This window comes from Onychostruthus taczanowskii, unplaced genomic scaffold (assembly GCF_017590055.1).
Source record: "Onychostruthus taczanowskii isolate IOZ18803 unplaced genomic scaffold, ASM1759005v1 scaffold199, whole genome shotgun sequence".
Classification (NCBI taxonomy): domain Eukaryota; kingdom Metazoa; phylum Chordata; class Aves; order Passeriformes; family Passeridae; genus Onychostruthus; species Onychostruthus taczanowskii.
Genome location: NW_024499228.1, coordinates 52,603 through 76,923, shown reverse-complemented (window position 1 = coordinate 76,923; position 24,321 = coordinate 52,603). Strand labels below are relative to the sequence as shown.

General features: G+C 38.3%; 1 protein-coding gene across 4 annotated transcripts in view; it reads left to right on the top strand.

Annotated features, from left to right (window-relative positions):
• Window positions 1-24,321, top strand: part of DISP1 (dispatched RND transporter family member 1) — an 87,984-nt gene that overhangs the window by 43,026 nt on the left and 20,637 nt on the right. For all 4 annotated transcript variants that reach the window (XM_041402403.1, XM_041402407.1, XM_041402405.1 and 1 more), the window contains one exon: window positions 13,435-13,971. In XM_041402403.1, the coding sequence (XP_041258337.1) occupies window positions 13,435-13,971 (537 nt within the window). The remainder of the gene's footprint in view (window positions 1-13,434; window positions 13,972-24,321) is intronic.

Here is a 24,321-nt window from a genome sequence, read left to right as displayed (position 1 = left end):
CATAATTTCATCCAGTGTGGAGAATTTTAAAACTTAATCGCTTTTCAAGGCTTTTTGTGTGATGTGGGACTTGAGTTACTGTGGAACCTCAAATATGCATTTCAGTACGTGTGGTTTGGAAACATGGAAAATAAAAGGTTTATGTCTGTTAGATGTCCACCCAAAAAAAGTCATTAAATCTATATTAGTATTTCTGTTCTGCATGTAGATAAAACAAGACAGTCTTATATGTCATAAAACTCAGCCTTCACATGTAAAATCTCAGCATCTCAATGAGAAAAAGTTAGGGAAATGCTGACAGTGACTTGTTACAGTTGGGAGAAGAGGCAAGGCTGTAAAATGTCATTATCATTCTTTGAGAACTTTTTAAAAAAATCAATAAAGGCCAAAAATCAATAAAGGAAGTAGGTTGTAATCAGGCTATATTTATTTGCAGAATCATACTGAACTAACTTTTTCATTACACTAGGGACTGACAGGACATTGTTCTAGGCACTTCATGGACAATGAAAGACCCTCTTCGCCCCCAGAAATTTATTTTTGTGCTTTGACTTCCTGTGTTATTTAAGCTGATGTGGCCTTAAATGCCCAGTTTCCAGCATATTAAAAAGAATATGTTGGTATCTGGTTTTTTGAATGTAGTGTGTGGAGTTTAAATTTTCCAAATCCAAGACAGATGTCCTTTGCATATCTTAACCCTAAACAACCAAAACAAACAAACCAAAGCCCAAAAAACAACCACAAGGAATAGAGCATGAACAGTGAGCATGTGTGAACTTTTCCCCTGTCACTAGTGCTGCAGAAAGAGTGCTTTGCAAGGTTTAAAGATTTCTCTGTAAACTCACTCAATTCTCAGCCTTTCTCCAGGTTGTCAATTATGAAAGATCTTGTGATAAAGTCTGGATGAGTGGAAGCTGGAGAAGGAGTCAATTTACTTCACATCCTCCATTGATCAGACAATGTTTCATCTTTGTCGAGGCAGCAGACTGTAAGCAGAGGAGTCTGTAAGTGTACTTAAGGCTTCTGCCATAGGTATATGATGATATTGAATCAGTTTTGCTTATAGTATGACCTGTAATTTAAGAAGGTCTGTCTTCTACACTTCAAGGGGAAGAAAAAAGTGTATAGAAGAATACCAGTGTAAGAGGATGAAGATTTTAATACCTTGATTTTCAGTCACTGCGTTTTCTTCATCCTGTATCTCAAATAAATAAACCTACAGATTGATGTGTCAGATTTTCATTGCTGGCTACTTTTGTTTTTATATTTTGCCATATTTTCTTTCTTCTCTGGAGGGGTAACAGAGGTTGCAAATGAATTCCAATGTTCAGAGGCTTCCAAATGCCAATTTTGAGAGTTTCCAACTTCATTTCCTTATGGACACAAGCATTCTCTTTTCAGGTTCAGTTTATGCTTAGGAGCAGACAGCTCACTTTGGCATGGCTGCAGTCTCAGTCCACTCTGTGTGCCTCATATTTCTGGACCCAAGAACACTTGGGAACACCGTATAGGCTCTTGGATCTCTCTACAGATTGTCAGGTGTGAAGATTAGTGGCAGTCTAGACCTTGTAATCTCTGATGGATCAAGCTGACTCAGCCCAATTAACTTCTCAGTGCAGTGCTGGCGTGTCCCAGGTGCTGCTAGAAGCTGGAAGTGTCTGGTCTGTGCCCTGTGTGCCTCTGAGTAATTAAAAGTAGGCACTGCTATGTTTGTATTACCTCAAGTGTTGCACAAAAATATACTTTAGTATGAAAAGTAGTAAATTAATGGTTGGTTCCTAACAACCAATATTTTTCCTGTTATGTTATTTTAAAAGGCATTTGGTAAATTGCCTACTGCAAGCACTGTGCTATGGCATCTAAAAGGCAACAGAGACTTTTGCATCCAAGAAAAAAAGACCCACCAGCCAGGAAATTCTGGAGGTGGATAGGAATTGTAATAAAAATTCAATGTAGCTGTAATAAAATATGTGCAGAGTACATGTGCCACATGCAGAACTCATTTTGTCATTTTAACCTCTATTTGGCTCTTTTATTCTGTATACCCTTATTCTCCCCAGTTCATTAGCAATTCATCAGAATTTCTACAGTACCTCTTGTGCCTTCTGTCTGGCTTTCAAAGATTTTGGAAGCCTCTGCCCTTTTTTCCTGAGCACTTGTTGAGTCCTTCATCACCCATTTGTCCCCAGAACACCCAAGACTTCCACTGGCTCTCTTATTAACATGCAATGTTCAAAGTCTTTCAGCTTCTTCTGGAGCTCTCTTTGGAAGAGTGACACTGTGACAAGAAGAACCTGTGACTAATGTCATATTAAGCTCAGAGAAGCAGGTGAGGGCATCCAGGCAGGAAAGGGTACAAGGTATAGCTGCACCTCCTGTGGTGGAAGGGTGGCAGCTTAGTCACAGCCCCTGATCAGGGACAGACAGATCAGAGAAGTGGCTGGCACTCAGTGGCATTACCGGATGTCTTCAGTTTAGGGGAGTCTATGAAAGGGTCATGGCCAAGTACTGCAGCTCTTTGTATCTTCTTTGAAGAGAAAAAACTTCATGCATTACAACACTCTGTCCTGCTTTGTAAATACAAGCTTCAGTTTTTTAGGTTCATTTTCTTGCAGAGACTACAGCTCCTTTGAGTCTCTACCATGGTTATCTTCCTAATCTTTTTCTGAAGTACTGTATACATGAATCTGGGAAATGTATTAGTCTTTTTACTACTATTTTATTTTATTCATGAAGTATACTGTGAAAAATGTTATTTTAAAATCTCAATTAAAAAACCACAACTTACGACAGAAAAATAGAGAAAGCATCTCTTACAATGAATAAGTTAAAGTGTTTTTCTTTGCCTGAACAATCAAAGTACTTGTAAAATGCATTGGCACATCCATATACCTATGGACAGAGTTTCCTGATGCATTGAGGATCATCTTCAATTAAACCAAGGCTGAATTAGTAGTGCAGATGTCCTCCAGATTCCCTGCACAGATGCATTTCCAGGCAGTGAATAGTGCACTTTATAGGATAAACTCGTTTATCCTCTCAAGGCTTCCACAGATCAAATCTGACATTCCTGGTCTGCCTTGAATCTCTCTAAGTTATTCCATCTTTTTTCACTGGACCTGCTTTCCATATACTGTAGGGCTCAGCTGTATTTTTTAATCACTTGCAAATAAAGAAGTCAGCATTTGTCTGCTGTTGCTGGAGATGAATGGTGGGATAAGTAGCAACATTAGAAGTGATGCAGAAGGGGATGTTAAAGGGTAGATGATGGAAATGTCCAAACCAGGAATATGTTGGGGGGACCCAGGGCAACCAAGGCTCTGCAGGGCGTAAGTGTAGCATGGGGAAAAGGTTTCTCAGCACTTAGTGTTGAGTTTGGTTTTCATATACTGTAAGGACAATAATCTACTACAAGGTTGTAATTCAAATATATGATACACTATTTCAATCCCATTTGGACAAATACTTTTATTAAGTATATCTCTGAATATGCCTTATACATTTGTTTTACTTTCACCCTTGGGAACAAAGTATCTGCATTAAATTTATGTGCTAAGAAACTTAACACTATTTTCTGCAGTACATATAATCTTAAGAGTCTTAATAGACTGTAATCCTTTAGATTTTTATAGTCCTTTTCCTCCTAGATAAAAAAGCAGTTAGCAAATATGTGCCTCTTGTCATTTCTTTGAGGTAGTTAGCAAATACAAGGGACACAGTATCTGCAGTGAACTGATAAACAGTAGTATTTACACATTTCAGAAATACTTTTATTAGTAGATATTTTTTAAAAATACATGGAGCTGTGTGACTTTGGAAAAGTAACTTTGAGATTATTCTTTTGGTGCTTCCAGGCTATATTATGTGTTTCAGATATTCAGAAAGTGAAGACTGTATTGCCATCCTACTTTCATTTTGAATTATGGTTAGTTAAGTTATTTAGAAATATGGTTAGTTAAGTTACCAGCTGTGTAGTAGTGCTGTTTTGCTTAATAAATAGATTTGAGCAAAATACATTTCTTACGTAAAATCTGTCCTAGATCATTAACGCTGAATGGTTCTACCTTAGATAGAAAGCAAGTTTTCTCTTAGAGACTCCATTAATGTTAGAAAAATGATGTTGTAGATGGGATGCTGATGGTGTGGGGGGAGGTGGAGGTGGCAGCTGATGCCAGTGAAATTTCCCTGTTTAAGCTCAGTGAGAAAGTGAAGGAAGACAGGTTTAACAAAAAAAAAAAAAAAGTTTCCCCTTAGAAGTGGGGAAGCAGCACAGTTTCTCACCACCTGTTAAAGACCAGATCCAATTAGCAGAAAGAGCTGCCTTGGGTAAAAACTTGTATCGCAATTGGAATGCATAATTCTAAGGTCACACTAAGGGAAGTTGAGCTTCAGTGTTTCCTTTGGTTAAATCTTTTGCTTTACAAAGATTAAAGGTGTTTATAGATGAGCAATTACTTTTGCTCCAACCAGTTCAACTTGACCCTGAAATCAAAGCTCCTGTATTTCAATAGAGAATAAGAAGAGCACTTCTAAAAGCCAGTCAGACGCCTGTGAATTGTGATCTACTTTGGATTTAGAGAGACTGATTCACAAGATCTGCCCCAGGAAGATGCCAGTTCTGAGGTTTGTTATCTGAGATATCCAGAGCTGAGGAAAAACCAGGAGTCAGCTCCCAAAACACAAGGCTTGTGGGCATATGGGCTATCATAGTTAATTTGAACATAATATCCTAGTAAACCACAGATTGAGACCTGTTTGTAGCACTTCTTCTGGTAGGATTTTAAGCTCCTTATAAAATACCTCTGCTAAGTGAGCAAGTGCCATGTTCCCCACGTTAATACCTAGAACTGAGGTTTTAACTATCTCCAGACTTTGGTAAACTCTATTTTTTCATTTTGAGTTGTGAACCATGAAATTTTCAGTTTTTCACAGTAATAGTCTATAAAAATTATGTTTGTCTTTATAAAGTCTTATAAAGAATTGCTATCTGAGATGTATGTGGAGATGAACTGCAGGTCCTCAAATACTCCTCTATGGGTGAAGCTTTTTTAGGTACAAATACCGTAAAATCTGGTGGGGTAAAGGCCCTTAATCCCAGTAGGTATTCTATTGCTGGAGACCTGTTGGAGATTTGTAGCCACACACCAATATTTGGCCTGACAGCTAAAGGATGTAGTAAGAGCTTGGTGCTCGGTGGGGAAAAGCCCTTGCCAGGAGCTAATGAGGGCTGAAGTGAGTTTGAAATGCACTCCAAATGAGTCCCGGAGCTGTTTGCAGTCTCCCGCCTTCCTCGGCTCTTTCCCTTTGCAGCAGGCTGGTGCCAAGGCAGTGCCACTCGTGCTCTCCACGTGGAGAGGCTGGCGCGCAGCCCCGGCGGGCGCGGGCAGGTGAGGTGGCAGCGCTGGGCTTGGCCCCGCGGCCCGAACCCATTCCGAGGGGGCTGGGAGCGAGGGCGGGGAGCGACCCGGAGCTCCCGCGGCAGCAGCAGGAGCAGGGAGGAGCCGCCGGGCGCTGCCAGAGCTCGAACCTGTCGCGGGGAGGGGCGGCCCCGGCTCCCGGCGCTCCCCGCTCGGGGCCAGTGTTGGGGCAAGCGGAGCAGCGGCTCCGACTGTGGAGAGAGCGGGCTCGGAGCCGGGGGATACCTGGATCGAGACCGGGCTGCCGCCTCCTTCCTGCCCATCTGTCCCGATTTGCGGCTGGTGAGTGGCGAGAGCTGCGTCCCGCTGGGTCGCTTCAGACCTGGCTGTGCCTTCAGAAAGCGCGGGGATGGAGATTAAATCTGTGTTATTTACCCTGCAATGCTACTTTGTAATGTAAGTGGACTCCTGGGATTGTGAGAGACTTTTCAGCTGGGTAGAAATGCAGGAGAGCTTAGCCCAGGACCCCGCTGAAGAGCCTGGTGAGAAAGCAAACCCATCCCCGACTCGAGATCCGGTTCTCTTGGGGCAGATGCTTTGTGATAAAAGTGCTGTATGAGGTTTATCATTTGACCTTCAGAGCACGGCTCAGCGAATGGGAGACTTTAAACCCACTCACGCTTGGGAAATGAAGCGGAGGGGGCGGGAAACCAAACAGCTCCCATGTTTAGCTTTCAAAGAAAATTATTGCTGGACTGATAGTGCAGAAGTGCTTTGCTGTGTTTTCTGTAGCCAAGTGCAGAAATGCTCTATGTTTTATCAATTAGGTGTGACTACCAGTGTGTACCTGCCTGATGTGCCCTCTGACGGTCTCACTGATTCTTTGCCTTCTTTATTGTACTTAGAGGGAGATTATATTGGTGCTCCTATTAAAATAGGAAGAAAAATGCTAATATTAGTAACAATTCTTGTTACTATGTTACTACGTTCAAACACAGTCTTTAAATTTGGACAGAAAACAAAAAGTTGGATTCTAAGCAGGTGGCAGAGAAGTTTCTTAACCTCTTACATAACATTTATATAGCCAGGATGATGGTAGGTATAGCTGGGTCTGTACCTCAAAGTGTTGCTTTTGTGTCCCTTTACAGCTGTAATAATTTCAATATTAGTCCCACATCATAATGAAGTAAAAACATGTAGAACTGTCAATGCAAATAACTCTTTTTACAGCCAGAAAGAGCCACATTTTAGTTTCTTCCATTCTGTGTAAGCAGGATTAGGGCTATTTTGGATCCGAATATTTGCAACTACAAAAACTTTAAAGTCTTTCATATGGTAATGGAAAGTCAGTAAGTTGTGTAAATAAGATTTAGTGCAATGACAGTGTGGCACTTGTAAGCAATGTTTGGAGTTTTTTAACAGCTTTCTGGGCTCTTAAACTCTGCTGAGGTATACACCTGCTTTCCAGAACTGTGCACATTTTTTCTTGGAGTAGTGTGGTTCCAATAATTTCTGATTGTAACTGTATCTCATTCCAAAACTCAGAATATTTGAAGCTTTCTTGGACTTTAATACATTTTCTACCATTTTCCCTACACAGATATGCTTTTTTCCCCCCTCTTTTAAAATTAAAACTTTAGAATCCTACAAAACTTCTGGAAGACAATTCAGAGCTCCTTGTTGTTGGTTCTATCTGTAGTCTGATTATATCTATTGTAAATTTTGACTTTGACAAGACTTTGTAGTTAAAGCACTTCCATTGATTTCTATAGTTGAAGCCCTGCAAATGATTTCTGGAAATGATCTGCTGTTGCTTTGTTCTTTATGCCAGAAGAAGTAACTTTAGCTTAAAAGCAAAGGAAAATCTATTTCTGAGGGTCTGAAGAGCCCTGGTTTTCCCATCCTTTGCAGTCTTTCCCAGCTCCCTCGCCCCATAGCTGTCGCTGGTGGGTTGGTTCTTGTGCCAGTTTGGCAACAGTGGTTGCCAGTGCCTATCTGTACATGAGCTGCGCTGCTGGCATGGTGACATCTGGAAACTCCCTGTCACAAGAATTGCGGTTCCCGAGCCAGCCTGTGACACAGGAAATGAACTCATGGAGTCTCAGGTTCAGGACAGGACAGCTTCAAAGCCTCGCAGGCTGTGGAGAGGGATGGCAGGGACAGCTGTCTCTCAGAAACATTTGCAGGAGGGGAAATTTCCCCTCTACAAGCCTCTTCTGCTTCATAATTGTCTGCTAACTACTACCTCATGGAACAAGGACTTAGATTGCTGAAAATCTGCTTGTTAATAGGGTGACATTAGTTGAGAATATGGGTATTTATAGACGTGCAGAAAACACACTGACCATAATGGCATTTCTCAAAAATAGGATCTGTGTTGTACCAATTCACAAAGTGAAATGGCTGCATTAATAAATATAACAGGTAAATTCGCTCATTGATAAAATAAGGAATTGAGACTTCCTGAAGCTGAAATGCTTCTATTTATAGAATAAATAGAAGCATTTCCTGGGGGAAGAAAAGGAGAGCACAGGGATGGCTTGTTCTGGGAAGCGCCTGTATTTTGTACAGAAAAAGTTTTTCAGGGAAGAGGTAGGGATTAACAGCTGAAATGAAAGAGAAAGAATTGAGGTATAGAGAGAAACCAAGCACCACATATGATGGCATTGGAGTAAGAGCTGTAGAATTTAAAAAATATCTAGCTGGGAGCCAAAATGGAGATCAACAACGATGAAACACTAAAAAGCAGTTTGACTTGCTAAAGACCATTGCAGAGATAGATAAGTAGCCGTCTCCCATGAAACCCAGTATCAAACACCAGGCACCACCTGTTACTTCTCTGGGCACAGAGAAAAAGCAAAGATACAAAGAATTCTGGTAATGTGAAGGAGGAGCAAATCCTCCTTTAGAGTGGCTGTGCACTGACTGGCACAGCAGATGAAGGCTGGAGAGGATTTAACTGAGTTTACAGACTGTAAGACTATTGGCCACGTTGGAAAACTTCAGCGTCTTAAAAGACTGCAAGGCCATTATGGTGTTTCATCTGGAAGGAACCTTACCAATTAGCACTGGGATTGCTAAATGTTGCTTATTTTAGAAATGCACTGCTTCTAGAATCCAGCTGGTTTAGATGAATTTTAACATGAAAAGACATTTTTGTTACTTTGGACATTGTGTTTGTCTCAGAAGTATGATGCTTTGTAGCTGACAGGTCTGCGAAGTCTATAAAGCCTGGGCTGGTTCAGCTGGTTGAGTGGTGCAATGCAGTCAGCCGAAAAGCTGTAGATAACTTTGAAATGAAATTTGAATTTTTTCCTACCTTAAATGAAAAATCTAAAGTCTTACAACAGTTTAGTTTTAATTTTGTGCAAGTTACAGATTTGGGGTACTTTTTTTTCTTATGTGGTTAAAATACCCCTCAACACTTGGCTGTTCTCTGTTGTCTTCTAAAAATCTATAAATTATCTGTACTAGGTTATACTAAATTTCCACTACGTCATTCTCTCCTGGATTTGCACTTCTGTCATTCGCAACTGAAGGCATTCTGAGTTCAGATGCAATTTGTTGAACCAATTTTTTTTTTTTTTTAAGTCTAGTTGGGTTTTTTTTTGTTGGTTTTTTCCTTTTTCAGAAACTTAAATCAAGGAAAAATTCTTTCAGTTGCAGTCAAAGGAACATGTGAACTTAATCCAAGTTTTAAAAGAACATGCTAGCTGGGGAACACCAAATCCCACATAGTTTGTGTGGTACAGCATTACTTTATTTCCTGAAGGGCTTGCAATGCTTGTCTACTGGGTGAGCTGTGTTCACTGTTAGCTCTACAGATAACAGATGGATTATGTTATGTAGAAACTTACTGTTGCTGTTATGAAGGAACATTGCCGCTGCAGACCGTGTTACATTCCTGATATGATGCTCTTCCAGGAGTTGTTTTGAACTGCATGGCTCAAGTCCTTTCTGAGCAGTTATTGATATCAAGAGTGCAGTAATTAAAGACAGTTCTGGTTTTCTTCTCTTAGCAGTCCAGCTGGCATAATTTCTACAGAGATTGATCACATTTAAAATACTCTGTGTCCAGCTAGAGACGTGGGTTGTATTAAACATGTAGATTAACACTTTTTCTAATTGTATTTAATCTTCTATTAAGTAGGGCTGCCTGCATTAGAACCTGTATTTTCTACCACCTCATTATTCAGCCTACCTGTCCACTGCTTCAAAGCTTTTAGGTGTAAATTTTTATAAGTCTGAAACCCCCACTCTACTGGAGAATGCCAGGTCCTAAAGCAGTCTGATGCGTGCAGCAAAAAGAAACTTAAACATTGAAAGAATTCAGAATTCTCAAAGACTAAATTTTCAAAGATTCCTATTTTTAGATTTTTCTTTTCATGGTATTTTCTTAGATTTCCCATCCCTTGTCATATTAAAAATCTTACTATGCTTTTACTTGTGACATCTTAATTGGCTTATTTATTCATCCTCTAAAGAAAAGACTCTCAGTTAACTATTTCATTGGGCCATTGTTACATCTCTGTAAGTTCCCAGTCACTGCAATTATAGTAGAGGAGACAAAATGCAATGGATAGTTAAGAATATATTTTGGTGTGACAGCTGCAGGTGAAGTTTTGCTGTCAGTGGATTTACAGCCACTTCTGTAAAGAGGGACACAAATAAAGTACCATAGTACAGAATTTTTAATCCCTCAAACATGAGTGAAACAAAACTCAGATGGCATTAGCCTGGTCAAATTCAATGACTCAAAATAGAAAAGTTACCAAACCAAATGAAAATGTACAGCCCAGCTCACATTCTAGAGAATTGGTTTGAGTCCCAGTTCTTCATAGCTGTGACTGAATAAAATATTTAATCAGATGGCTACCTTAGCATGCAAAGTACTCTTGCTTTAATGTGCCATTGAAAGAACTTAAATGCAAGCAGGTGCTTGCATTGCCTTTCTAAAAGAGTCCATAAAAATGAACAGAACTCAAGAGTTCCTCAAAGTTTAAGAAAAAAGAATGAATTAGCTCTGTCTGTTAAAATTTTAGTGTTTGAAATGGTTCATGAATTGCTTGTTCAACAGGAGAACAAAGTCAGAATTATATGTTGTGGTACTGAGGATCTTTTCTTCAAATTTAGTAGTTCTAAAACATTTCTGAACAAAAGGTACTCAGTAGGTATTACATCTATGGAAAATAAAGTGTTTATCTTTGATCATATTAAATGGAGGCTGCTGAGCTGTCTGGACAAAAGTTAAAATTGCCCTGTCAGTGTTCCGAAGGGCACAGCTGCTGCGGGCATGAGGTTGGGCATCTGTGCTTGGCACAGAGATGTATGGTTTCCTTCATGAAGTGGTTGAAAAAGGCTACTAAAAATTAATGTTGCAAGTGTCCTGGGTTTAAAGCAAAACGATGTGTGTCTGTCTTCCTGAAATATCAGATATTTGCAGTCTCTCTGTCCCTTCTGTTCAGTTATTACAGTGGACAGTAACCTTGAGAAGTGTACAGCAGTTTCAAGCGATGGTATGGATGGATCCAACTAACTTAGAAACAAACGCAACAGTATCAGTGTGCAGCCTATCTCTTATGTGAGTGAATGTAAAAATAAGCAGCCAGAAATTCCAAAAATGCTGCCAGACACCTGGAGAGGAGCTTTCTCTGCCTCAGGGTCCAGCTCTCACTGAGGTTTAATGTCATCTGCAGTGTGAGAGAAAACCAGACTGCTGATACATGGTGGAATTTCACATAACTAATATATCTCTTCAGACCAAACTGAAGTTTAGCCAGCCCCTTGAATTTGCTCTCTCTGCTCAGCAGAAAGTCCTTCTTGGGCTTGACTTTCCTGGGACAGGAGAGGGGGTACCCAGCAGGAATGTGTGGAATTGAAGGCTGGAAAAATGTGTTTGTCAAGCAGCACATTCTCCTGTTCTGAGTGGGTATCTAAATGAAAATGATTTCCCAGGGCATCTGGCTCTGCACATGATCTAGAACAAATAGCGGAGGATTAATTTTCGTTTCAGAAGTGGAGGATTTAGCTCTGTCTCAGAGAGATGCTACGCGGAGGGCTGCCAGGAGGAGCTTTCCAGCCGGCAAATCACTTTGCTCAGAATTAGCATTCAGGCAATTAAATAGCTCAACTGTCTGGGCAGGCTTAGCTCTCTGAATACTCAGCAAAGGTATCAGGGAAGAAAATGAGTTAGAAACTTCCTTGTTTATCTGCCTTAATCTTTGTATTCTGTGTCTCTCTGCAAAGTTCAATGTTTGTAATGCAAGCTTTGCAATTTGGACTTGCAATGCTGTTAATTAAATTCGGTATTAAAAAGTGAAAGCAGTTGTAATTAACTGATTCTGTTTTTTCAGCAAGTGTTGATTTATTATTCTAAGTAGCATATAATTAGTGTTTTTCATGCTCTTTTCCCTCCTCCCTCACCCACAGTCATGTAAATTGGATAGCAAACTCTTGTCTGAGTGTGGTGTTTGACCTTTCATGTTATTTATCAAAATAATGATCTCCAATTTACCTTTTTGTCTTATGAAAACAAAGTTATGGTTAAGATAGGAAAAATTGGCTGCTGTAAGTGCCTCACACAAGTTTTGATCTTGAGCTGTAGTCACTTCTACAATGTTAATAGTTCTCATTTACCTACCTATTGCCTGAAAAACCTTAGGAGAAAATCTTTTAATATCCTTTATTTATGACACATTACATTATGCACTGCCTTTAAAGTACACGTCGCTGAGAAGCAAGAGCTTCTCAATCAGCAGTAATTCAATCCTGGGATTTTTTTTTTTGTCAACTTGGGAAAAACTTGTGGTGGTATTCGTGGTTGTATTTTTACTATTCATAACAGTTCATTTTGAGCTTCTGTTAAAGACCTAGTATACTGTGAAAAATGCCAGTCACTTGTTTTTAAAATTTTAGAAGTTTAATAGTAATAAAATGGTTATAAAAATAGTAATATAATTAGAGTAATAAAATTTGGACAATTGAGATTAGGACAATATGAGACAATAAAAACAAAGAGTTACGGACATCCAGGTACCTTTTTCTGGGCAATACGAGCCCGAAAAAGGACCCCCGTTAACAGAGAATTAAGCCTTAAAAACAGTCGCCTGTTGCATATTCATTCATCTCATACGTGATGCATAAATTCCATTCAAACACAGGATTCTGTCTGGTCACTGTCAACTTCTTCCTCTTAATCCTCATGCTATCTTCCTGTCTGAGTGAGGTGGGAAAAAGTTAGTTTTCTGCTGATAAGGGAGCAATAAATTCCCTTTCTCTGAAAGATTTAGGTGTCCTGTGGCTTCTATCTGTTGCGAGTCCTTTCTTAAACAAATACCTTACATAGCATAGTTTCTATTTTAACATTATGTTATAACCTAAAATTATATTTAACACATACTTAAGAAAATTAAAACAGCATAACTTTCTAACATAACACAATACTCATTTTAATACTTGCGAAAAGCCAATCATAAAATGCACATTTTTCACATTTACTATTCATAAAATTTGATATGTGTGCTGAAATGGCTTGATTTATTCAAATAAGGCATTTCAAAATTTCTTTTATAAACATGAATGCCTAGTTTTTAATAGAAATTGGAAAGGAAGTTACTGAAACCAGCATATTATTGGTTATTAAATAATCTCTATTATGTGGGCTTGTCTCCTGCAAGTTTTCAAAGCACACAGGTAAATTGCAGTGCAATGGATGGTGACATCGTTTATACCAAAATCTGTTTTTATAAATAGTGGCTATAGCTTGGTTTTGTGTACAATGATCTTGTTCTGTGCATGTCAGCCATTACTTGTTAGCTGTGACACTGACAAATCTCTATTCATTTGACTTATAACTTGGTGTAATCACTGAAAATCGACATAACTTCACTCTTAACATTTTGTTGAACAAATTTAAGTACTTTAAAACATTCCTGGCAATGTGCATGGCTCCTTTCCCTGTTTCCCTGTGTTGCCAAAGGTGAAGCTCAGAGCAGTTTTACTCATATTAATTTAAAGTTATTTTTGAGCATCTAAAAACACTGCAGCTCTCTAAACTGTGCTTTATTTGTTTCTTCAGGAACATCACGTGTCCACTGAGAACTTGGAGCATGGCTATGAGCAATGCCAGTGACTCTATGGTCCTGAGCAATGGCAGCATCTTGTCAAATGCTGCTGGCCCAGGGGTTGTTGCAGCGAATGATGGAGACATCATGGTCCAACAACTCCCGTCCAAGGAAACACCAAGAACAAAACCAAGTCCAAATGGCTGCCTGCAACTAAATGGTACAATCAAACCATCCTTTCTGCCTTCAGACAACCAAAGAACTCAGCAGATGTTGTCGCAATGCTGCCACCCTTGTCCATACCATCATTCTTTAAGTAGCCATAATAGCAAGCAAGAATGTCATTCAGTGGTTGGCAGCTCAGCACCATCTCCTATGACCTCATGCTGCATGCAGCCACACACTGAGTACTCAGCCTCTATTTGCCAAAAACACACCCCTGTCTATCAGCCTGCCTGCTGTCTTCAGCCCTCCCTATCCTTCTGCCTTCACCATCAGTGGCCTGACCATTTCCAGCATCAGCCTGTGCAGCAACACATAGCCAGGATAAGGTAAGCAGGTTGCATTATGTCTTAGTTCTCAGGATGGATAATCTTTTTCTGAACTATTTTGTTTTCTTACAGAAGTAGAAGATCTGAAAGGAAGATGAACCAAATTTATTTCCCAGTGATTTTACAGATAAATTTTTGGTGCATGACCAAGTCATTATTTCCAGGAGAAACCAAGTCAGGAGATTTGTTTTGTTGGGCTCCATGGTTATTCCTGAAATGAAGTAGTTTTCTCTTGGGAGAAAAAAAAAAAACACTACTGTTTTGTTTTTTTTTTTTCTTGTTGGGGATTGTTTGGAAGCTCATTAGCTCTTTTAGAAGACTCAGGCTACACCAGTATTGTGTAAAACAAACCACTATAGAGGTAGGTAAGGATACACTGAAAGATCTGGTATGTCTGCACAGTCCAATTAAAACACATATTTCCTTAAAAAGATGCCTTGAAAAATATTTTCAACAATTCTGTTCTCAAATGTACAGGATGTTTTTTCTTTGTCAGGTCAGCTGGTTCAGTGGGTTGCCCTCGCGTCTTTTCAGTGTAGGTTATCTGCTAAACTTCAAAATTGTGCTTGGATTGAGAAATTTGGGATTGTTCCAGGTTTTAGTCCTTTCTGTTCTCTATTTCATAAGAACCTGCTTCTTTGTATTTGTTAGCTTTGGAGTTCCAGAGCTTCAGGGAGCAACAAACACAAGAAAAATCTTCTACAGCCTCCTGGTCCTGGGCAAAATCAGCCAATCTAAGAGGCAATTTCTAAAAAGCAAATTCCCATGGAAGGAAGACACTTTGAAGCTTTTAAGCAAGGTTACTATTTTTTGAGTTGCAGTTGGGCTAAAAGGGGTGGATTTTCATGGGAGCATTAAAAACTACCCTTCTCCCTGTTTTGCAACATCTGCACCCTTATTCAAGAACTTGGAGCTGTAAGTGTTTCTCAGTCAGTTACAATGATTTTTTCTTGATGAAATATATGAGCTAATTTTAAACTCCTAAAAATATCAGACTGGGAAAAACATGTAGTGTGGAAAAACTCAAAGTGAATAAAGCTTTTTATTCACTCAAAGTGAATAAAGCTTTTTTCTCCTAAGATAAAAGCAGATGAAAATAGGGATGATAATACAGAACGCAAATCAGCTTTCTCCTTGGTTATTCCACTTATAAATGGAAAAAATCTTAATTGTCAGAAGTGCTTATAATAAGAGATGTATTTTCCATGCCATACTAGTTTAAATGTCAAGCAAAGATGTATAATTTTGTATGCAAAGGTATGCAGGAATTTGAACTATTGTAGGATGAGTCGTACTTTTCAAACTGTCGGAATGGTTGCACTGATTTCACTGTTTTTCTCCCTGTGCAGCAGGGTTGTTAAACTTCATCTGTATTCCATAGTCATGAGGAAGGGAACAAATGCCATCCATAGTCTGGGTTTCTGGTTTTAGTCTAGAAATAAAAACAGTGAAAATTTCTTCTGGATATGATAAAATAATGTTTTCTGTCACACTTCACAGATACAAAAACTGTTTGAACTGCTCTGATTGGGCTCTTGAGCCAAGACACTGGTTTTTCATCTTCCTTGCCATACCATGCACTTCTACAAAAATGTACAGAAATTATTAATGATGATTTATGATAAATGGTTTTTCTTACTGCTAGCAGTCAAAACAAAGATGCAATCCAACCTTTAAAACATCTGTACTTATTTAACCAGCTCTGTCTGTTAGCATACCCTGCATGTCCCTATCAAATGATTACTGGACTGCTTCCATGCCTTTGCACTCTGTAAACTGCCCATGGCTGCATTAATGGACAGTGCATACTGATCTGACTGTCACTTAGCATGGAACCAAAGACTTCTTTTCTCTCTTCATACTCAGCAAGGTGTGTCTGAATATAATAGTCTGTCATTGCATTGTCAAGTTATCACCCAGAGAGGCCACTGTCAATGTAGACATGTTGGGAGATGGTAAAAACTGGGAGCAACTGGATGCAGCCTTGCAGGTGGATGGATGTGCACTGAGGAGGAAGCAAACTGCCTCATGTGTAGCTCCCTGGCAGTGCGAAAAATGAGAGGTGATAAATGTGTATTTATTTTTTATGTGCTCGGTCACTTCCTGTAAACAGAAGAGTAACACTTAGGTGTGTGATATTTCAATGTGATCGCTGTTCCACACTCTTAATTTTATTGCAGTTTGAGCTTATAATTTGCACAGCAGCTTCATCTACAGGTATTTTTATTACAAGGTTCATTGGAAATCATTCAGCTTTATGAAACGTGCATATTTTAACAGGATTATTTAAAATGCAGGTTCTCATACAATACATTAGTTAAATTCAGTATATAGTCAAAGTACACTTAATTTAGCTTCTTTCTTTTTTTAAAAAATGCATTCAAATATTGTTATATTTTAAGAAGGGGGAAAAGTTTTGATTAGATAGAGGAGGGTGAACACTTCTTGCAGACTGTCACCAATGCTTACAGCTCTGGGCAGGTAACCAGTTGTTTCAGCACAACAGGCTTTGTCAGGTTTTGAAGCCCAAGGCTTAACATTTGTCAGTGACCTAATATTAAAGGAATGTGGCTTTGGTATATCATTGCAGATTGGAGTGAGTAAAGACAGATTGAAATAATGCCACATTTGTCCTATCCTCTTAAAGCTGGCTGGATCTGGAATTTTATAGAGAGTTCAGCTTTGAAGTTTAACTAAATTACATGGAAACGTCTTCTATTCACTGCATCTTGAGAGTCTGGACAACTGTTAATTTTTTTAGGTTGGTGAAAACATTCTGTAGCGTAAAAGGAAATATTTTTAGTGGTTGGTGTTTTGCAGCATGAATGTGGTAAAAAAAATTCCATTGTAAAAATAAGGAAAAGAGGTCAGCATTTGGTTGTAATGGTTTTTAGATGTTTTTCTGAGGTTGGAAGATCTTGAGTAAAGTTTCTTGTATTGTTTGGTGCACATATTTAAGTAACTCATGTAAACGTGTTCATACTTCTTTTTTTTCAGTGGGCATAATATCTTGACCACACAAACACTCCCTGGAAAATTCTAGCCATCTCTCCATATCACAATGCAGTTGTCTGGGGGTTTGATTTTCTTTCTAACCATTTCTAAATTTACCTGTCTATGAGCATAGCACATGTAATTCTCTTCAGTACTGTTGGATGGGGTTTTTTTGTTCCCCTACCCTGCCTCTTTGGAGAGCTCATGCTGAAGTATCTGTTTTTGTTGGAATGCACTTACATATCTCAAGAAACCAGGGGGCTTAGACACCGTGGAAGGTATGTAGTTACTGCCGCTCCTTTGCTGCCACCTGCTTCTGTAGTCATCAGCAGCCTTCATCAGGGTGGGTAGAAATACCGAGAACCAACCAAGTAAGGCTGTGAAAGAAGCATGAAGATTGATCCATAATGACTGGAAGCACTGAGTTAGGAGTCCCTAGGGAAAAATAAAAATGTGCAGCCCCATAGCATGCTTAGTGGGATGAAAGGAGGATAAAATAAATAGTGAACAGTTGCATAGTTCTCTAAGAGAACTAAATACTACATTTTTTAAAAAGCCAGAAAACTTTTACAGTGCTTCCTGGTATTTTTCAAAACCTCTTCTTTATATAGGAATGTATGCGTGTCAGTAGGAGTGGCAGAAGAAGGATGTGCAGAGATCATTTAAGAAATTGTCTCAGGAGTGAGGAAGGCATGGAATAACAGTGGTGGTATCTCTGGTCCCAAATTGGATTGCTTCCTTCAGATGTGTACGGGAAGTTTTTAGTGGGAGAATACCAGTTAAAAGTTACCTGTGTGCTTGTTAATCTTGATGTCAACTGTGCTGGAATCTCTCTGGTGATAAAATTTAGAAAGCTTAGGTCTGTGAACTGAGAGACAAAAGGTAGGGCAGAAGAGGTCAGGGAGCTGTGAAGAAACTGCTAGTGCTGATGCTAAGGAAAATGCTCCAGACTACCAGTGTGTGCAGTGCTTGCACTTTCACAGTATCAAACCAAGAAATTCAAACAAGCACTCTTGGCTCAGGGTGAACCTGCTTTGTGTCACCCACTGTTATTTACTCTTTTAGACTATACTGTTGATGCTTTTGACTAAAGCAGACAAGTAAGGAAAACTATTCTGAAAAGCATCTCAATTATCTGTGGTAAAAAACAAAACAGGCTGAAAGGATGATCTCCCCATGATCATGCAATCATCTCAAGCTGGAACAAGAAAATTAAATCTGTTTAAAGCCCCACAGAATCCTTACTTTGGATAAAATTTAAGAATTGTTCCTCATCCCTCACCAGCCTACTTTGGAGTTTTAGCTCCCAAAGCTTAGCTCCCAAAGTTTAAATTGCTGGATTCAAAGCTTTTGCTTGTTAGACCAATTTTTATTCAAAGAAGGCAAAAGACAGCATCAGGAAACTGGGAAAGCATCCAGACTTATTGTACATCTTGCTTTTAGTTCGATTTAAACCTTTTTTTGAAGTGTTTTGGCATTGCAGATTTATGTGATGGTTCTGGGACTCTGGGTTCTGCTGTGTCTCAGTGTTCTGTGCCACACACTGTTCAAACAGCATGGCAGACATATGTGAATACTTGCACTTTATTTAATACTTTAAAACAAAGCTCTGTAGAAACGAAAAAGCTGTGAAGTGAGGATAGAACACTACAGCTGCCTCTTACCCATTTTAAATTTTTCCTTCTAGTAATTTGGCATAAAGATTAGAACCAGAAAAAAATAAAATCTTCTGTTTTTTTCAAAAAGCAAGGAAATGTTTGTCAAATACAAATCTTAATAACAAGACTTTGTTATGAAACAGTTCCCTGCTTGATTCTAGGAAAAGGATAATTGTTATCTAGTACATTCTGCATGGCTTGCAGAGCTGATTTTGCATGTACATATGTATAAAATATTTTCAAATAGACTCATTTCAGCAACACAAACTGTTCACAAAAATTTTTCCACTGAGCTTTTTTAACAACTTATCCTATTTTGAAAGTTGTTGGCTTCTCCTTTATTTGATGCATTAAAAGATATTTTAGTTTTCACTTTTTATATGAATTGTATACTAATGTCTTTTGTACAAAATACATGTGCATATAATGATTTAAAAATTAATAAAGGAGCCTTTCTGCCTTCCCCTAAGAAGATTAAAAATAGAAATCTTTAACAAGAAACCTGTAGGTCAGGTTTCTGGGAGTGGGATTTCTGAAATGTTTTATCAACCTTTAGCAACTAAAAAGCAAAAGCTGTGACCATCATTTCATTCAGTGTTCAGGGTGTTGCAAATCTTGTGGTTCAAGCTATAGATCAGCAGTTCCTGAAACAATACAAATTCTAGCTCTGTTCTCATTTAAGCTATTTATTCTATGCCAAAATAGGAGTTCTTATTATGAAGCATTAACAACTCAATGGCATACTTGGGATTTTGATATAGTTGAGAAAAAAGTAAAGGAATGTGAAGCCATCTCATGCATCCATCTGAGTCCAAATGTGGGATTCTCTGTTGAGCACATGTGGAAAAGCAGGTTTTCCCTGTGACCAAATGAACTGGGTTTTTTCTTTCTTTGAAATAATTTTTCATGTCAGTCTAATTTGAGCTGTGCCTCTTCATTTTCACATATTTTTATTTTCATCTTGCATGATCTCTGAGTGAATCTTAAGAGTTTTATTCTGGTTTTATTAATTCATTTACTCTTGCCATGATAAATATTGTGCATTGTTGGCTGTGCAAACAACTTGCTGCACTTTCTGGAACTGAAAGCAAAGAGCTGATACACAGAGACCAGAATACAAATAAAAATGCCATTTATAATTTGGTGGCTGTCCAAATTAAAAATAGCATGGCTAAGAAAGTAATTATGCACATTAAAAAAAAAAAAAAAAAAAACCAACAAAAAAACAACCTGTCATTCTGGGCTGTACAGGGGATTTTTGCAGGCTTTGTAATTGTACTAATTAAACATTAGTATTTGCCTAGACTTCAGGTTGTTTGGAATCAAGCAATTTTGCCATAGGAAGGTTGTACCTGGTGCTTTGGTCTGAGTGCAGCTGAGGACCAGCCTGGCTGTATTTTGCTGTGCATGTTCTGCTCCTTAGGGAATTCAGGTCCTGTGTGTGCTTGAAGATGAGTCCCGTGCCCCGTATCCCTCACCTTTCCCTGAACAACAGAGGAGCTCACTCATAACTAGCAATCTGATGGGCCTTTGAACTGCTGGCCTTAGAAGATGTAAAGCTGAGGGAAATAATTAAAAAACCATGGCTCCTTTCTTTTGTACTAAATTGACTAGAAAACCAGCATCAGCTGTGCTTGTTCTGGAAAAGGACTGATTGGTGTGGGGTTTGAGATGACTCATAAAACTGAGCATTTATGTGCACTTAAAAATAACCCACAACATCCAAAATTATGTCAGTTTGTTGGAATATTTTGATGATGTATGGTTGTTTTCATGTACTTTTTAGTAGGAGGTTGTAGTAAAGTTCAAATGTGAATAAGACAACACCAGACAACAAAGAACAACAGTCTAAACTATGCCTAGCAAATGATCTGATTTTCATCACTCTTTAGAGATGGATTTTGAAAGATTTGCACATTCCTACATAAAAGTTTTTAGTCTTCCTTCTGATGGGGGAAAGTGCAAAATGATCAACATCATCTTTAGAAAGCTCTTTATGAGTTACCATCATTGTTTCTGTCTCTTAACTCCTTCTAAAATCACTTGTTCTTCCTCTCTGATAATTATATGTTGTCTTCGTCTCCTAGTGAATAATAATTTATGTCCATGCTTTTAATTGGTCAGTGATGCTTGAACAGCAAAACAAAACAAAACCCCTAAATACAGTGCAAGAGGGAAATACAGAGGGTACCTGAGCAATTTGGCACTGATTTTGCTGCACAAAAATTGCAGTGAGATTCTACTGAATAAAGAAATCTCTTAAAACCTGGACTATCAATGCAAAATAGAAATGAAATGGTGTCACTGACAGATCAATGGAGGTAAGGGAAGTTACAGGTAGAAATCCTGCTGATATTTTAGAGAGCTTAGTCTCACTATTGGCAAATTAGGATGTGCTTTGGTTCTTTTCTAGTAAAATCATAAATAGATTTATGTACTGGACTGGAAAAGCTGATTTGCATCACTTCTGCCACTTCTCCTATATTTTCGAGCACGTTAATAGGATACTTTGCCTCAAAATTCTTATGTTACTTTTTCAGTTTGTAGGATGTTTAGTTTGTTCTGTCAAATGGATGAACTTTTGCAAACATTTTGCTGAACAGCTTTGATTATGTTAAATCTGTTATAGTCTGTTCAATCCTAGAGCGCTTTTTTTGGGTTTTAGCTGCAATACTGGAAACCTTAAATGTTCAGGAAATATTTCCTTTTTTTTTTTTTTTGCTTGCTTGTTGCTGAGCATACAAAACAAATTTCATGTCAGGAGATCCAGAAGATAATGTTGCCTTATATATGTACAAGTTTTCATTAGCACTACCAAAAGCTAAAGAGCCTTCTTTGTGCAATTACATATTAAATCCTTTAAAATATATTAATTGTATTGAATAGACATTTGTTTTATATCACTTAAAAGTTACAGCATTCTAAATGACTAAATTCACAGATACTGGAACAGGAGTTCAACACTGAAGAGAAATATTTGACTAAATTTAGAACAAAGATCTGAAATAACAGTATTTTCATTTGCTGTAAAAGATTAAATATGGGAAAAGGTAAAAACTGTTGTTTGTCCCCATGGTTGGATGAATAATCTGGAGAAATTGTAACTGCTTTTAATCTATCTTTAGAAAAGCTCTCTAGTTGAAGAAGGTTTTCTGAGAGCAAAACTGAACTCCCTAGTGACTTACTATCACAAAGTCTTACATCTGCACAGGAAGGAAGACTGAAGCATGTATCAGTTGAAGCGTGATTTATGACACTCCAAGTCTCCCCACTCCAGAGCCAGACTTCCATGTGCTTATTGTCAGTCTTTAATACCTATAGCAACATGTACTTCAGCCTGTGTGGAGAGATATCATCATAAAAATAGGCACTCTTGGACATTTTCATTCTCGGTGGTATCATGAGGTGGGGGTTTTCTTCTGTGTATGTTGTGATTCCTTGAGTCATGTTAATTTCCTGTCTATCAGAGAAATACAAGATGCGGCCATGACCTTGCAGTGCTTCATTCAACTGGGAAGTGTAATAAAAACAACTTTGAAATAAAATATTTCTAGGGAACGGACTTTTTGCCAGTAAAAATGTTGAAAACTACTCAAGTCATCATTTAAATCCCAGAACATATCTATTAATCTCACTGTAATTACCAAGAAAAGAGAAAAGACTAATGGTTTTAGACTTGTGAAAGATCTTGAAATAATATTAGTCTGCTCCAAATTAGCTGTTGGCTTGTTTTCAAATAATGATTCATGGTGGTATTTTACTAAGCTTTTTTGAAATTCTCCTTTAATAGATCAGATCTTTTGTTTAATTTGCCAGGCAGTGCTCTACATAGTCCTGCCTTCAGTGCTTCAAAAGTTTAAGGAATATATATATATATAGCTTCAGTTAAACCTTTTGAAGAAGTGTATATAAACTTTGCCATTTAAAGCAGGGAGAATCCAGTTGAAGTATGCTTGATGGCAGTCTTCTTATTGACAGTTTTGGAGCACTGTTTAAAAGTGGCTACACTCATTGGAGAAAAGTTTAGGGAAAGAAGAATACAAGAAAAGTGTTTGGAGAGTCTGTATGACTTGTCTCCTTCATATGCTCTCAGATTTTCCTACAGAGAAGATCATTTCATTCCTTTCAAGACAAGTGAACCAAGTAGATGCTATAAAGGAAAAGAGCCAGCTTTCCTAGTGACTGATAATACTTAGTTGTTGAAGATGAAAGAGGAAAGACATTAGAAGTCAGTATTGCAAAAAGGGGTTTCTAAGAAGCCTTAAATTGAAGACTTGATCAGTAAATCCAGGGCTCATATGTGGATACTATCCCTAAGAAGCAGTGAGGAAGAGGAGAGGGGGGAAAAACCCAACAATCCCCCCAGCCTTGCAGATGATTATAATAGGATCATTTCAGTTTCAAATTACCTGTATGTTATAAATTTATAGAAGTTTTAATTTTAGCATAATGAGTTATACAAGGTTAGAATAAAATTGACCGTTTCAGTTGGGAGGGACCTGCAAGGATCACCTGACCCATTCAGGGCTAACCCTGTTAAAGCATCTTGTTAAGGGCATTGTCCAAATGCCTCTTGAGCACTGACAGGACTGGGACATCAGCACCTTCCTAAAAAGGTCTGGTCAGGTGTTTAACTACCTTCTAGATACATAAATGTCCGGTCTAAATGTCCCCCGGCTCAGCTTTGAACCATTCCTGCCTGTTCCAGCACTGGATTCCAGAGAGAAGAGATCACCTCTCCACTTCCCTGCCTCAAGAAGCTGTAGAGAGCAATGAGGTCACTGCTCAGTTTCCTTTTCTCCAAATTAGACAAGTCCAAAGTCCTCAACTCATCTTCTTAGGACATTCCTCACAGTACTGTTAATAAACTTGATTTAAATTGCAAATGAAATTACACGCATTTAGTTTGTAAATACATTGCAGTGAGCTTTTCCATCTCTGGTTCCTTGATGGAAACATATTTCCCTTTGTACTCTGGCGTGAGGCAGAGTTTTGTCCATGGAAGGTTTCAAAACTCCCTGTTACTCTTTCAGAGTAGGTTAATAAAGTTTAATATTGATTTCATAGCAGAAAGGGAGTGAGTGAAATCCTGGCTTAGTTAAGGATATATAGGGTTTGCCCCACTCCATGGGGTTTTATCCAGTGGGCATGCTGTAGGTCAGTAAAGCTTACACGTCTATGCTGAATTTAAATCAGTAAGAGCAAGAATCACTCAGACAATGATTTTATTGTTAACACCTTCCTTACAGTTGCTTTCCTCACAGAAAGGCAATCTTATTTACTCCTATTTGCTGTGAAAATAGAGCAGATGCTTAGTTGGAACTGAAGAGGTAGGTAAGAACAAACAAGAAAAGCAGATGGGAACTTTTATAAAGCTTGATGTCTCAACTGTAAAAATGTGAATTGACATCTGTAATACAGTTGCCAAATAGCATATTGATTTTTGATCTGCTAAGTTGCATTTTGCTTAATTTTAAGCAAAAGAACAGTCATGTGTGCAACATTAAGAAAATGTGCAAAAATTTTGCACATTTTAATGGGATGAAATAGCAGTTAGTTTCAGATAATTTCACCTTGATAATTTAGACATTAAAAATATTAAATCCTTTTGGATTATTCCGTGATATTTTATGTGTGGGAAAAACCAGGAAAATTAGTTGCATTCTTCTTTGTTTTAATAAAACCTTAAAAAAGCAAC